Source organism: Cynoglossus semilaevis, chromosome 13 (genome assembly GCF_000523025.1).
Source record: "Cynoglossus semilaevis isolate Cse_v1.0 chromosome 13, Cse_v1.0, whole genome shotgun sequence".
Lineage (NCBI taxonomy): Eukaryota > Metazoa > Chordata > Actinopteri > Pleuronectiformes > Cynoglossidae > Cynoglossus > Cynoglossus semilaevis.
Genome location: NC_024319.1, coordinates 8926455 through 8941163, shown reverse-complemented (window position 1 = coordinate 8941163; position 14709 = coordinate 8926455). Strand labels below are relative to the sequence as shown.

Here is a 14709-nt window from a genome sequence, read left to right as displayed (position 1 = left end):
CTGCTCGCCGGAATCAAAGGGAGACGGCGGCATCCCAGGGACGCCAGAGCCCCCGCTGGTGAGACGCTCACACAGACCAGAGGCCAAGTTTGCCGGTCCCCGTTCGTCCAGTGGAGAGACCACATCCCGGGGCCACTGTGGTTCCTCAGTATCACCTATCAGCCAGGTCAATCAGTGGCTGAGATAAAGCAGCTCCTCGAGACGGACGCTCTTTGAACCCAGCGGGAGGAGAACTCCCCCGGCTCTGTTATCTCATTAAACTTGAAAAGGGATATCAATCCTTTAAAGGCTGAGATAACACTATTGATGACTGCAGTCACAGAGACGGACAGTCACATAAACACCACCTACGTTTGGTCATCGGTACTTTATCTCATGAGACAAAAGGAAAACATGTCGGACTTTTCCCTTCCTCCTTAAAAGGATGTTTTTATTTTCTTTCTCTCTAAACAAATGGACAGTCTTTCTTCAAGGGTCCGGTTCAGAGTTTAGTGTTCCAGAGTTTTTTGAATGGAGCTAGGCGCAGTACTTCAACACCAAAGAGCAAAACGCTCTCCTCCACTTGCTGCCAGCGGCGCACTGTCCGACACATTCAGCTCAGTTAACGGCACATGGAAAGAAAAACACCACAATGAAGTGTTTGATGCCAGAGTCATAGAGATCTCGACAGGAGGAAGCTGGAAAACCTCCTTCATGGACTATTTTTGCTCTTTATTATCTTCATCTTTGGTGGGCAAGTCCATCTCTCAAATGGCTTCCTCGTTTAGATCAGCTCCTAATGGACACGAGGTTTTACACTGCACTGAATTCTAATACAAAGTCAACACCAAGACGAATGGACATCGATCGCACTTTAAAGACGCGCTAGGTAAAAAAAAGTTGGGACTTCGTTTGTAGTTCTTCCCCTGCCACGGATCTAGGTCAAAGGTCATCAACAATGAGAGGGGATGAAACAAGGACCACCAACTACATACAACAAAGTATTTTATATATATATACACACATATATGTGTGTGCAGGTATATATGTATTAATATACATATATACATATAACCTATATATACACACATAAATACATTTCTATATAAATATTTGTATATGTATGTATATATGTGTATGTATATGTACATATATGTATTCATATACATATATGTACATATATAATATATTACATATACGTTATGTATATAGACAATAGTTTCATCTACATACACATATATATATACACTAATATATTGTTACATATATCTACATATATGTCTCACCACCCTCTCCCCTGTACTTGTTGAGTTCCAGTACCGACTGCAGTTCCATATCCAGATACTCCCTTCCTCTAATAAAAAGTTTCACAGAAAAATTTGTGAAACGTTGCCAACAACATTTAGTGAAGGAGGAGAAGTCATCACACGACCTGTTAGTAGGTAACTAACAACTAACCGCCCGTTTAATAAAGAGTTGGGTTTTTTTCTATCAACTTCCATTGATTTATTGGTTTATTGAAGATTTATTTATTTATCCTTGGTCAGCTGACAGAACCACAACAGAACAGTGCAGTGGAAGAAGACTGAGGAACGTCTCGACGTGTTTGGAACGCTGGTGAAATATGACATCGTGCAGTCAGGGGAGAAATTGATGGAGTTTTTTTTGGGTTTTTTAACTTCCTCTTAGGATCCAAAAAAACTATGACATGGCTGCGTCTGTGAACACACATTCTACCTGTGTGTATCGACTCTGTGATTAGTTCAGATCAGTTGAGAAAACACCAATCGCCATCAAACAAAAGGCCGACGACTGGTCGGCCGTGCGATTCCTCGGCGCCAGGTTTATTGATCAGGCTCCAGGGGATCTTTTTAGACTTTCTACATCTGCTCTGTTTTAAGTGAGGAACTTTTGGCTTCTCCTGGTCAGGACGACCATCGCTGCCAGGTGGACTCTGTGCCTGCACTTTGGTAATTTAACTCCATTATCTTCTGAGATTCCATCTGCTCTGAGTGTCTGGGAATTCTCTCTGCTGTTCTTCTGGTATTGTTGTTAAAACTGAAGGGCTGGCATTTTTACGGCGCTTTTCTCAAACATTCAAAACCATTAGGAAACTCATTCCTCGGAGCCCAAGGACATTAGAACCTGCTCTGACTCATTTACTTCTACATGTGAAGGATAAAGAAGTCCAAGTACTTTTTTTGTTAGCCTCTGTCTCAGGCTCTAAAATGTCGGTAACCTCAGAACCCTCATCACATATGAACCTACTTACAGACAGTTAGTGGTCAGTGGACGTAGACTCACTTTGGATTTACTCTATTACTAAAGTAATGTTCTTCGAATACTATTGAACTCAGCAGTAGTTCTACCGACTACTTCAGTGTGACGTGTGTACTGTCTGTGAGCCAGTCTGTGGTCATAGCTGGGTTATACACTAAGAGTAGTCCTGACAGGAGAAGACTCTAGTATTTGTGGTACTAGAGTACTAGAGTCGTTGTTAAATACCTGCCAAGTCAATAGTTGAGAGTCAAATCCAATCTCTAAATTCTCATTGGCCGTTAGAAGTTTAATTTAAAACAACTATTGAATGAAGTAGAATAAAACTGCATAAGAAAAAAAAATCTGGATCGCAGACCACGGGTGGGGCCGTGTGGCGTTCATCCAGGGCAGAGGGTTTGTTTCCCAGCCCAAAGGTGAACCCAACTGTGACCACGTCCAGGATCTGGGTTGGAACCCACACTTTTAGATTCATTATAAACTTTTGCAGTCGGTGCTGGACTTTCTCAAACTTCCTGACTAGACGGTAAACTAGTGATGAAGTGAACTAGTTAGTCTCAGTGGGATTTACCTGAGTCACTATGGAAGACATTACGTATCAGAAGAAAATCTCCCCCCTTCCTCCCTCCCTCTCTCCCTCCCTCCCTCTCTCTCTCTTATTCTCCATGTGTTATTTTTGTACAATATTGATCCAATTCAATTCATCAAATTCTGGCGCGTGTTAAAAATGAAACTGTTTTGAATTAAATTAGCAGCAGAGCAGTGTTTAATGTGCGTTTAACCGTGACCTTGCTTCTCTCCTCCACTTGGCTTTACAACGTCCCAGTCATCGGTCCTGTGTTTGGACGGACTTCTGAACCAGATTTCTGGATGAGTTTAAAATGAAGCTATTTGTGTTGGCAGGTTATCGTTCCTGGTAATATATCGTACATTTTTTAATAGAAACTGAACAGTGATAAAAATTTAAAAAAATTAAATAAAACCCCAGGCCTGACTTGTACTGTACTGTACAGCGTAACCCAGTCAGAGGACGTCGTGGACTGATGTCTTTGTTACTTCCTTACACCTTTGGAAAAGCTTGCTTGCTTTTACAACTGGCTGTGCTCACAGCTGGATTTGGGGGAGGGGGGAGGGGGAGACGGCGAGGGACGGCAGAGGGAGGGGCAGTACAGATGGATTTAGCCTTCGTTATTTTTTCTGACTTTGTAACAGCTCATTTAAAATCACAACAGCCTGAAGCCCAAGACAGATGGAAGGTACCGGAGAGCCGGCGTCTCGTTGAACTGAAATACTTCCTCATTTTTTATCTTCACACCTGAGTGAAAAATACAACGCGTGGATACTCTATCTGAAGATGCAATTAAAAAAAAATACAATTAGTAACTCACACTTCGATCTGTTAAACCTGCAGTGTGAGGGTAAGGTTCCATGCAAAGAAAATATTAAGATAACAGAACAACAGGGCAGAGCAGAGAGAAAACACAGCAGTTTGTTTGTTAAGACACAGTGAAAGCTCTGCTCACTTTCTGTCCCGACAGCTGTGTTAACTACACAAAGTTTTTGGTTTTTTTTAAATCATTTTTCTTTAGTTTTACTGATATTGTCTAATGTGAGGACAGGGTCAGTGTGACTTTTAATAATGTGTTTCTTTTTTGGAATGAAATATTCTGCTGTTGATACAAACTTCCTACCTGGTGTCGTCACTGTGGTTGTGGTTGGACTCTCACCAAACACTCATATCCACAATGGTTTGTAAAAACTGGTAACCTGAATGGTAGAAATGCTCATGGTAAACAAACATGAGTCAGTAGGTTGAGTCAGTAGGTTGAGTCAGTAGGTTGAGTCAGTAGGTTGAGTGCACGTTACCTGCTGGTATATGACTCAAAGATCCAACTGTTTGATGGACTCAGCTGCCAACTGAGTCCAGACTCAGTCTGTCCTGACAGCCCACACCTGTTACCAATTAACCTGTCAATTAAAGAACCTCCAGGTTCGGCCTCAGTTCTCTGTTGTTGACACCAATCGTTAACATTTCTTTCATTTTCAGTTCATTTTCAGTTCATCTTTTCTCGTGTTTTGTGTGTTTATTTCTGAGCTGTTGGTGTTCTTCAGTGCAGTGTTTCTGATACACAGTGTGATGGTAGACAGTGATGGTATTTTTCCAGTCTCACCATGGCGTGGACAGTGTATCAGGCAGGTCCCATGACCTAAGACTGCTGTGAAATTGCTTAAGCTTTGGTTTGAAAGTATCTGTGGGTATAAGTCATATATCAGACATTCACTGCTCACCTTATCTCCGCTGCTCCAGGACTGACACAGGGAACCTAGCTTACTCACATCAAAGAAATGTTTGAAAGCCTCCTAAGCTCCGCTTCAAAGGTTACACAGAAAATAAAGGGCCGGGTCCGGAGCTCAGTGTGGGAAAGACGGGCTCGGGTGATGACGCCGAGACTTTCATTTGTAAATGGCGAAGAAAATGGTTTATGTATTTTCACGACGCAAACAGTCACGACATTTAAAGGAAAAAGAAACCAGCAGGATGTGACATCAGAGGTAAATGAACTTTATTTAAAAAAATCAACAAAAAAACAAAAACAAAACAAAAACGTTGAATCACACAAGGCAAGAAAAGAGAAGAAAACGGCAAACTGCTATGAACAGACACCCCCACCCTCCCCCACTGACAGCACAGAGCTTCTCATTACAGCCAAATCAAAGGAGCGGGAGAACAAGACTCACATTGTTCTGATTGTGTTTACTTACACTAAAACATTACAACCGGACAGTCTGAATGTACAGCATAAGACAAACAGTTTTGATTTTCACAGGAATCCAAACACAGAAAACCACGTCTGAGCAACTTTTCGTACATTTAGTCGACGGAACAAATGAAACTGGAAAGGTTTACAGCTATGCAATACATTTGATCAATCACTTTAAGACAGACTATACAGGTCGTGGGCACTTTCAGGGGAGAAAAAAAAAACCCAGGCTTGAATAATATTAAAAAAAAAAAAAAAAAAAAACCAGCACAGTCCAATCCAAGGTTTTTTGTTGAAGTAACATCAAACCTGCATATTGAGGTAACTCTGCCACTGGGGAATATGAAGGAAGCGATTCCCTTTAAAAAAAGGACTCCCTTAACCATATCCCCACTCACTTTGTAATTCGTCTTGACAGTAAATCAATTCTCAAGCCTGGCCCCTTGGACTCCTCCAACCCTAGGTCCTCCTTTCTCAACATTCCTGCACACATGAATCACTCCAACTCCTGGCTTTTAGAAGGCATTTCCTGCCCGGCCCTCTCTCTCTCTCTCTCTCTCTCTCTCTCTCTGTCTTTCTCTTTCTCTCTCTTTTTGTGACTCCTCTGCTAAAAGCCTGGCAGGAACCAGGCCCCGAGCCTTGATTTGGACCCAGAAGGGGAGAAGGGAGGGGAGCTGGGTTTAGCACGTAGAGCCCCGGCTCTGGGACGGCTCAGTTAGGGAGACATGGAGACTCAGGATGTGTTGGGGAGATGCCTGTACGGATTTAGTGCTTCAACCTTCAAATTGCAGTATGAGCGGTGGAGCGTACTCTGCCGTGAGGGAACATCCCCTGTTCATACTTAAATATATGTCCTGACTGAGACAGATGTTCATTACTTCAGCTCGGAGACCACTTAACATGGAACATCATCACATACCGTAGAGAACAACAGAGCACAAAGGGTCTTAAAACTCTTCAACGCGCTGTCAGGACTTTATGACGACTATCAACGCTCGGACTCGCCGTCGAGCGTTGGTATATTTTATGGCAGAAATGTACACAACGGAAATATAAGTCGGCTCTTCAAAGCTGTACACCTCGTCACCCTCCTGTGTCCAGTAGTCATCCTGCGGGCCTACTGTAATCATCCACCGTACAGTATATATACACCAGTGGGTTTTTGTGGCTGAACGACCGCAGCAGCTCTTAGAAGGAACAATCCGGATTCTCTTTGTGTTTCATCCGCAATTCAATTCAAAACGTACATATTTTACAGAGATCACTACACAAAGAACCACATACAGAGAGATTTAAAATGTGGGATGAGAGGAACTGCAGCTGAGTGGAACTGGGTGGTGACAGGGAAGAGCTGCCCTACTGTGCAATAGCTGCTGTGTGTGTGTGTGTGTGTCTGTGTCTGTTTGTGTGTGTCTGTTTGTGTGTGTATGTGTGTGTAGGGGTTTAAATGCACATTTCAGGAGACTTGTTCATCTGCGAATGTTGCGAGTGTGTTTGACCTCTTCTTCTCCCCCTCCTCTCAGATCATGGCTCTTATCACCAGTCGCCCTTTGACCTGGTGCAGGTAGGTGCTCTGCTGCGACTCCAGGCTCTGAGCGCCCAGGGACTCGTCCTCGCTGTCGGCCGGCTCCTCCTTCACCTTGATGACCCTGCAGTGGGCATCAGGCGGCTCGCCACCGCTGGAGCCACTGCTGCTACTGCTGCTGAGCGTGTGCTTCCTGATGACTCCTCCAGGGGGCAGCCGGTCCTCCTGCATGTACTCCATCTGCTCTGCGTGCTGTTGCTCCTCCTGCTCTTCCTCTGACTCCTGCAGGTGTACGCTGGGCTGACGTAACTGCTCGATGGACTTGGACAACAGCTGCAAAACAGAGGCCACATCAGTGCTGCATAAACGACTGGAACTGTTCCTCATCTGGGTTGGTTTGTTTGTTTGTTTGTTTGTTTGTTTGTTTGTTTTCATGTACCATGAGTATAAGGCATTATAAGGTAAGACAGTATAATATTGATATTTTCAGTATGACAGTATTATTTGTTTTTTCTTTTAGTCATTGGCGAAGATGGCACGAGGGATGGGGACACACGACCCCCCGCCTCCCCCAAATTTATAATTTTTTTTTCCACTTTTTGATTTATTTTCATTTAAATATTTTATCATGGAGATAAGTCTTGATTGGGACCAAAGGTCCTCAGCATCAATCTGTGTTTAATCCACAGACACAGAGGTTCATGTCATTAGGGTCGATGGGATTATGTTATTAATCCGGGATGTGACACGTCAGTGCCTAATAAACACGTTTGACGGAACTGCAGCTGAAACTGTGCCATGATGTGATAACTTGGCCACAAGAGGGCTCCATAAACAGACTGATAAGCCCCCAACGCCGGTCACCACAAACACACCGTCTCCAGAATGTAGGCCTCGTATAAATATCCCTTCAGCTGCACTAATTAACCCCTTTAATCTGCCTCGGCATTAGAAAACATTGTTCATACTTCGTCCTTAAGTCTTTAAGCTCTTCCACTTTTTCCATTAGTGCCCCCTATAGTTGCAGTCGCTGCAGGATGTTTAAAAACAACAGCAGAGGAGCTGCTGCTAGGAAATTAATTAGGCCAATGATTTGGCGATCCCTCGCAATAAACACTCAGGGCTCATCCCTGATTAGAGGCCATTTATAACCTCAGCTGAAAGAGGCTTTGGTCAAGATCTTATTGGCCTGAATGACCAGGGCCCGGCCTGATCATGAGGTCTACACAAGGGGTTGGCACAGTTCAAAACCTTGGTTCACTATGTGTAGCTGCTGCTTTGTCTTTCATCAAAAATCAAAAATGGAGCTAAAACGTTTCATCTATTTATCAACTTGATTTGATCAAGAACATCATTCCATTACTTTTGATTTCCTCAAATCTCTGATTCATTCATTTCGCTGCTGCTTAACATTTGTCGGTCAAGTTCTCATTTCCAACCAGTTCAATTAAAGTGAAGTAAATAATAAATAGATCAATGGATTACATCAATAATCGATAGTCGCAGTTACTGCAGTTTGGGAATGAAAACATTCACCGTCAGAGCTGAGTGTGTGAAGTACAAATCCGTTTGTACTTGTGGTTCTCTCTCTGTGTCTTTTTTTCATGACTTCCAGGTAATAGCTGCTCTAAAGTTCCCAAGGTTTTTCAGGCTGCAGCGTTGGGACACATCAGTATGTGAGCTCACACAATGCTGCCTTTCACAGTATCCGCCACCTCACACACGTCCCTCACCAGAATAATTACACTCTGTGTTTAGCGAGGTCACCTCGGCCAGCTAACAGAAACACAAATATTGCCACAGAGGAACAAAATGTATTCTGGGCAGTTTTTCCTTTATTTGAACTTAGCCTGAATTGAATTTCACAGACTTAGCATGTGAGCAGCACTGATGCCTTGAGCTATGATAACAGAATTAGTGCAGGGGAAGCATTTCTCCTCCATTTGAAGTCAGGCAGAAGTTCTTTGCTTTGCAGGGAAAAAAAACAGCAGAATTTCAGGGAAGAGCAGACCGGGGCCCCGCTCTGAAAACCTGAGCTACCACAGATGCTTTTAGAAAAGGCTAAAAATAGAGCAGCAATGGTGTGCTTAAAATGATTTAATCAGACTCCCTGCGGTAAAATAAGCCTCTGGGAGAGCAGGAAAAGTAAAAGAAGAATGCTGCAAAAAACTAATCTGAAAGTCAAAACCCTCCCCTGTGAACTGAATATTGGTGAAAAGCAAAGTACCTTATTTATATGAACCTGCTGCTGGTACTGTTTCTGTTTCTCCAGGAAGTGCTGGTGTTGCTGCTGAATGACAAGTTGAGCCAGCGTGTTCTGAGGCAACGGGGCGGACTGGGTTCTGTTCAACGGCCGGTGCTTTGGTAGTTTGGGCCGACTGCTGGACGGGCGATCCTTCATGGCCAGAGGCGACTGAGGGTGGGGCGACATAGAGCCTTGGCCTGACAACAAAGTCACAGTGTACACTTGTTACTCTTGCAAAATAAAAGTGAGAATTTCACAGCGTAGCATTAAAGATGGAAGACGGGCAAACGCACCAGTGGAGAGGATCTTCTGCTGCCTCATCTGCTCCTTCTGGAGGAGGTGTTGGAGGAGAGCCTGGTGACTGGGGCTCACCTTGGATTCCAGGCCTGTGTGAAGAGGCACGGGACCCAGGAGATTTCCAGGGAGACCATGTTTGATTTCTGTTGACCTGGCAGACTGAGTGAGCACCAAAGATAAGAAGAAAGAACATACATTTAATTGGAATAATTTAGAGTTTGTAGCAAATTATTTTCAAACACAGTCAGTCATTTCTAGTCATTTCTAAGGGCCACACAAGTGTAGGAAGCGGGTGGGTTGTATTAAGTGTTACTGTCGTCAGCTTTAAGGTGAGACGATGTGAATGTGATGATGAATCTATCAGTCCAGTTCCAGACTGGTTTTATAGCACCCCCTTTAGGGGAGGAGGGGGAAAGGGAGCTACATGCTCTGTGTTTACAAACATTCCAGAATTCTCCACCAAATAATTCCAACCTTTTTTTGTGAATGAATGTGTTTTGTGGGCATTTGCCATAAATGTTTTCAGAGTGAAAGCAGCTGATGAACAGCCATCTGTGGAATGTGAGGAAATCTAAAAGATGATTTATCATCTGTTGTGTTATCAGGAGTTGCAACTTGAGTGGCCTTGGACCTTTTTAAACCTGTGATAAATGAGGTAATGGAGAAGGACAAAAGCATTTCAGAGACAAGACCCTACACAGCCATATTTATCTAAGGCTGATAAAATCATTCAGGGTCAGAGGTGGGCGACCTACTGTTGCACAGAGAACCCAAACATCCATGGACGACAGACTCTGTGTTATAGATCAACTGAACTATAAAGAGGATTTCATGTTAACGTGTAAGTTACACCGGTGTAATAACAAAAGCTGAACTTACGCTCATTGACGAGGACGCAGCAGAAAGACCCAGTGAGATGTTGGGTAAGGAGGGAGAGGTGTACAAGCTCAGCATGGACACTGAGCCGTCAGGCCGGAATAATCTCGGCTGTGAAGGCCATCTCTGGATAAGACACAAGGATAAAATAATAATAATAAAAAAGATAAAGTAGCGGAAAATCTAAAGTAGTGTTAATGTTTCAGAGAGGTTTCAGGGATGTCTTTTTACAGTGGATGATAAACTCTAAAGGAGTGGCAGGAACTCAACTTCACAGAAATCACCTCTGAGGATGATACACAACTACAAACACGCCAACCCTTTCAAATCTACCTCTACACCCTTGTTTCTTCAGTTCCTAATCCTCCCGCTGTGTTTTCCTTCTCCACGGTCCCCACCCTCCGGCTGCTCCCTCAGAGAACATCAGCACTGGGGCACAGTTCCTGTACCCAGCAGAGCAGCGGGCCAGCATGTGGTTTTGGAACAGCCATGTTTATCCTCCCCACCCCTACCAGTAGGCAGTGACCTGTGCGTGGATATCCGGCCCATATTTGACCCGAGGGACCCGTTCCCTCTGAAAAAGGATACCTAATGTAACGGTGCATAAACACGCTGTGCTTTTGCAACAGGCCCGAGGTCCACAGGCCGCCGCGCACTCCGCCAGCGACTCTCATGAGCGCCCCAGCTCAGGCTGATACAATAGCAGTCCGGTGTGTTTATGTTGTTAGCATGTGGGTGTCTTTGGCTACTAGCGTCTGGGATATCAATTAAAGTCCACAGTTTGTCTGTCTCCCTAAGACTGGACCTCGGCTCAGTGTCGGGGCGTCTCTCCTGACTCTGAAAGGACGGAGATCCCTGTGAGAGTAAACAGCAACGTTTAAGAATAACACAGCTGCTCTGTTAATATTGTTCTGAGGTCTGTCATATCTGCCATCCTCCATAATGGTCTGCTTTGTGAACTCGATCCAAGGGGAGCCCTGGGCTGCAACTCAGCCACGAATCTATTGGGAAACGCCTCAGAACCACTGAGTGGCGGCAGGCGGCCAGGCCAATGACAGAAACACTACAACCAGCCAACAGCAACTTTAGAGCAAAACAGTTTTTCTAAAGCAAAAGAAGCTTTGACATGCTAGAGTTGTTTTTTTTAATGTGCAGGGTTTTTAACTTTTACATGTATGTTTGAATTCTGTGTTGTACACAATTAGAGTTCATTTATTTTCCAACATAACGTGTCATCTTTATACAAATAATTACATACGAGAGCCAAGCTGCGCCTCTTTAATGTCAGAGTGGGGAGCAATTTTCATTGGAGTGTGACAGACAAAACTGTTTTTATAGCTGCGAGTAAAAGGACACACAGGCATTTACTGCCCTGACATAAAATAATAGCTTTGATATTACATCACTTCCATGTTCAATCACATCAGAAGGGATTGTTTTCTCTCTCTTTTGTTTTTCTTTTTACTTTTGTAACTTGTGTTGAGCATGCATAGTTTACAAACAAACCTCAGTTTTTGTGGTAGTAGGCAGAGACGAGGGTCCGTTTTCACCCCCCAAGGCACTAGAGGCCCCAATAGGAGAGCTTGGCCCAGAGCCAGGGGCACTGTTAGTGGGTGTAGAGTCTAGAGAAAAAAAATCAAGATACAGAATTTCTTATTTTCTACAGTTTAAACACATAAATGGAAGTTTTGGCACAATAGCGGTGGCCTCACAACAGTTTATTGTACACAGCCACGGCTGCCTGGTCTGAGTGGTCTGTTATTAGAGTATAGTGCAATCACAATTACATTTTATTGCGCGGCAGAAACATTGAATTATGTCCAGCGCTGCTGTAATTAAACATTTTAATCACATTCTAACAGAGTGAAGCTCATTTGAATATAATGAAAACCAAACTGCAGAAAGTAATTGCCTTTTTAAGTCAGTATATAAAAATCCTCTGTTGTATGGATGTTTTTTTCTGCAAAGGAAAATAAATAAGTCTGGGGGAGGGGTGGGATCAGCCTGACTTAAAAACCTGTTTTTACCTAAAGTCCTCTGGACAATACTCACCCATTAGCTCCAGAGCTCTCTTCTTATAAGGAGTCATGATGTTTCCGTCTCTTCTCTTCAGCATTGGGCTGCTCCTCCTCTCTGCTACCTTCTGCTTCAGCCGGGATCGTACCTTCAGGTTGGGCTCAGAGGCTGAAACATAAGAAGTACTTATACTGTACTGCGGGTCTCACATCATAACATTTGTAGATACAGCTCGAACTGAGATAAATTTTACAATAATGCATATGAACTGTGACTCCTTTTACGGTCAGTTTGGCTTAACGGCCCGTGTGAAATAACCATTATCAAAGAAAACAGTAAGATCATAAAAACAGAATAAGACAAACTAAAGGAGAAACAAAAGGGTCATAAATCTGGTTAAAAATAACGGCAATAATTTTGCACTTTGACATGTAAAGATTTCAGTTTCAAATGAAATTCAGAACAGGTTTCAGATAAATTTAATGAGTCAGAATTGGGCCCATTTCCACCTCATCTGGACCAAATTAGGTTGAGCAACACAGAGGCTCTAAGTGAAGGCGTCCGCTACCTGCCGCCCTGGTGACCACAGTCTGATACAGTAGCAACAGTTAAACTAACACAAAAACATGGCAGATGTTTCAGGCTCTCCCTGCTCCACACTCCTAATGCAAAACAGAGATACCCAAATACACACACACACACACACACACACACAGATCCCGGCCCGAGAGGCCTGAACCGATCCAGACTTTTACAAATCCAGTCCATCAGTGTTGAAAGAAAAGTTGACATCATATTCTTCACAACAGCCATTTTTAACTGTTATTAATGGTGTTTTTACAGACACTCAAACACTGGAGAGATTTCCAAGTAGAAATTTGAATCCAATTTCTGAGCTAATATTATTATCCATTTATAAATGTATATATTCTTTGGACAAACGCTGGAAGGGATGTTTACATTCTGCTGAATCGTACTGCGATTCTTCTTCAGCATATTGTATGGACAGCATGATGTCAGCGATACTAACTGGAGACAGTGGCTTTCAATCTATTTTTAAAATTGACAACCACCTATTAAATAAACACATAAGGAGATTATTGTAATCCTCTGGACCGTAACCCTAATCCTAATCCCTAACAAATTCTACATATTAAATTCTACACTTTTTTGTAGATATGGGAACAGTAGACACATGGTATACAGAAAAACTTATTTACTTCATATGTTTGGACAAGAATGGCTAAGTGAGGGATATTCATGGCATGTACACTATGTAAAGTTACCACTAGATGTTGCTAAAGTCTTGACAGTGTACCTTTGGCTTCTGACCTTCTTTATGTCCCAATTAGTAACAAAGTCACCAGTTAAAATAATATAAAGTGCATTTAATATATCAGTGATATTTTATATGAGTTTAAATATAGTGAAGGGATTATTCACAAATACTTTTAGCACACCAGTGTTAAAAATGCTTCTTTTATTTGGCCTGGCTCATGTTTCTGTCTCGCCACATTGACAATGAGTCACTGGGTCAGCGTGTGTCATATGGACTTCTCATCAACCCTTTGTACCCGGAACCCTACCGCTATCTTTACACACTCAAATGAACAGGCAGAGGAGACAAGATGATCCACTGACTGAGAGGCAGATCACTGAGCCGTGTCAACGTTATGTAAAGCTTCCATTACACAACAGCCAACCCAGCTCAATTATTCACCTCCAATCAATATTTAAATAGGTCCCCGGCAGTATGTAGAACATATAGCTGTACAGGCGGAAGTGGGGCTATTGCGTGGGTGCACTGCAGGGAGGAGGAGAGGGAGCAGTGATGGGGCACAGATGCTGCTATTTTTGGCTTTTGTCAAAAGAAGCAAAAAAACCTCATCCCTAATACGTGGTACAGACCTCTAATCCTGTGGGTGTGAGGTAGAATGAAAGAGAGGGGGGAGGAAAAAAGCAGGCAGGTTAGATAAATGGAGAGAAAACGCTGTTGGGAGTCGTATGAATCTGCTTCACGCCCCGCTGCCTTGATTGCTTTCTATTTTTACACACTGCTGCCACCAAGCTACGCATCACAATTGGTCGCCCTGGGAACGCGAGACAGCAGCGCAGGAACAAACACTTTTGCACCGGTCTGTGGGGGAAAAAAAAGCCCTGGAGCACAATGCAACAGGAGGCAATGATGGCATCGATGAAGTACATACATACACACAGAGCACCCGGGTCACTCCTCTGGCTCCTAACTTTACGGAAACATAATGTGCCGCGGTGTACAACGGTCATAAATCAATCACCTGATTCCATCTGAAAATGCTGCTGCAGGGCTAATGGCTTTGCCAGTGAATGTGTTATGCATCTCCACTTAATCAGAATTTTTAATGCTGCTGAGTGTCTGTGTCCATTAGAGCTCAGACGTGGACTGATGGCTGTGGAGGGCGGAGGTGTGTGTTCTACAGCCTGCCTCACATTCTACCTGCCACAGTTAGGAAACCTGAGACACAAATGGAGGAAATAATATTCTGGAGTTTGGCTGCTTTGAACAAGAAATATTTATGAAAGAGATGACCAGATTCATTCTTTCATCAATGTTTTCTTCTTTAAAGGATCTAATTTTATTACTAGCTCAGGTCGTGTTAATACAAAAAAAAAAAAAAAAAAAAAAAAATCACCATCTACTGTGAGGCTCAACAGTTCTACCTTTGAAGGATTGCTTTTGAAAATCTGTCCTG

General features: G+C 43.2%; 1 protein-coding gene across 5 annotated transcripts in view; it reads right to left on the bottom strand.

The window, feature by feature from the left end:
• Nucleotides 1–4801: 4801 nt before the first annotated feature.
• Nucleotides 4802–14709, bottom strand: part of hdac9b (histone deacetylase 9b) — a 37141-nt gene continuing 27233 nt past the window's right edge. For all 5 annotated transcript variants that reach the window (XM_017038175.2, XM_008323368.3, XM_017038173.2 and 2 more), the window contains 6 exons: nucleotides 12014–12145; nucleotides 11468–11583; nucleotides 9965–10087; nucleotides 9082–9244; nucleotides 8771–8985; nucleotides 4802–6876 (listed from right to left, as the gene is read on the bottom strand). In XM_017038175.2, coding sequence (XP_016893664.1) covers nucleotides 6538–6876; nucleotides 8771–8985; nucleotides 9082–9244; nucleotides 9965–10087; nucleotides 11468–11583; nucleotides 12014–12145 — 1088 coding nt within the window. In that variant the 3' untranslated portion in view covers nucleotides 4802–6537. The remainder of the gene's footprint in view (nucleotides 6877–8770; nucleotides 8986–9081; nucleotides 9245–9964; nucleotides 10088–11467; nucleotides 11584–12013; nucleotides 12146–14709) is intronic.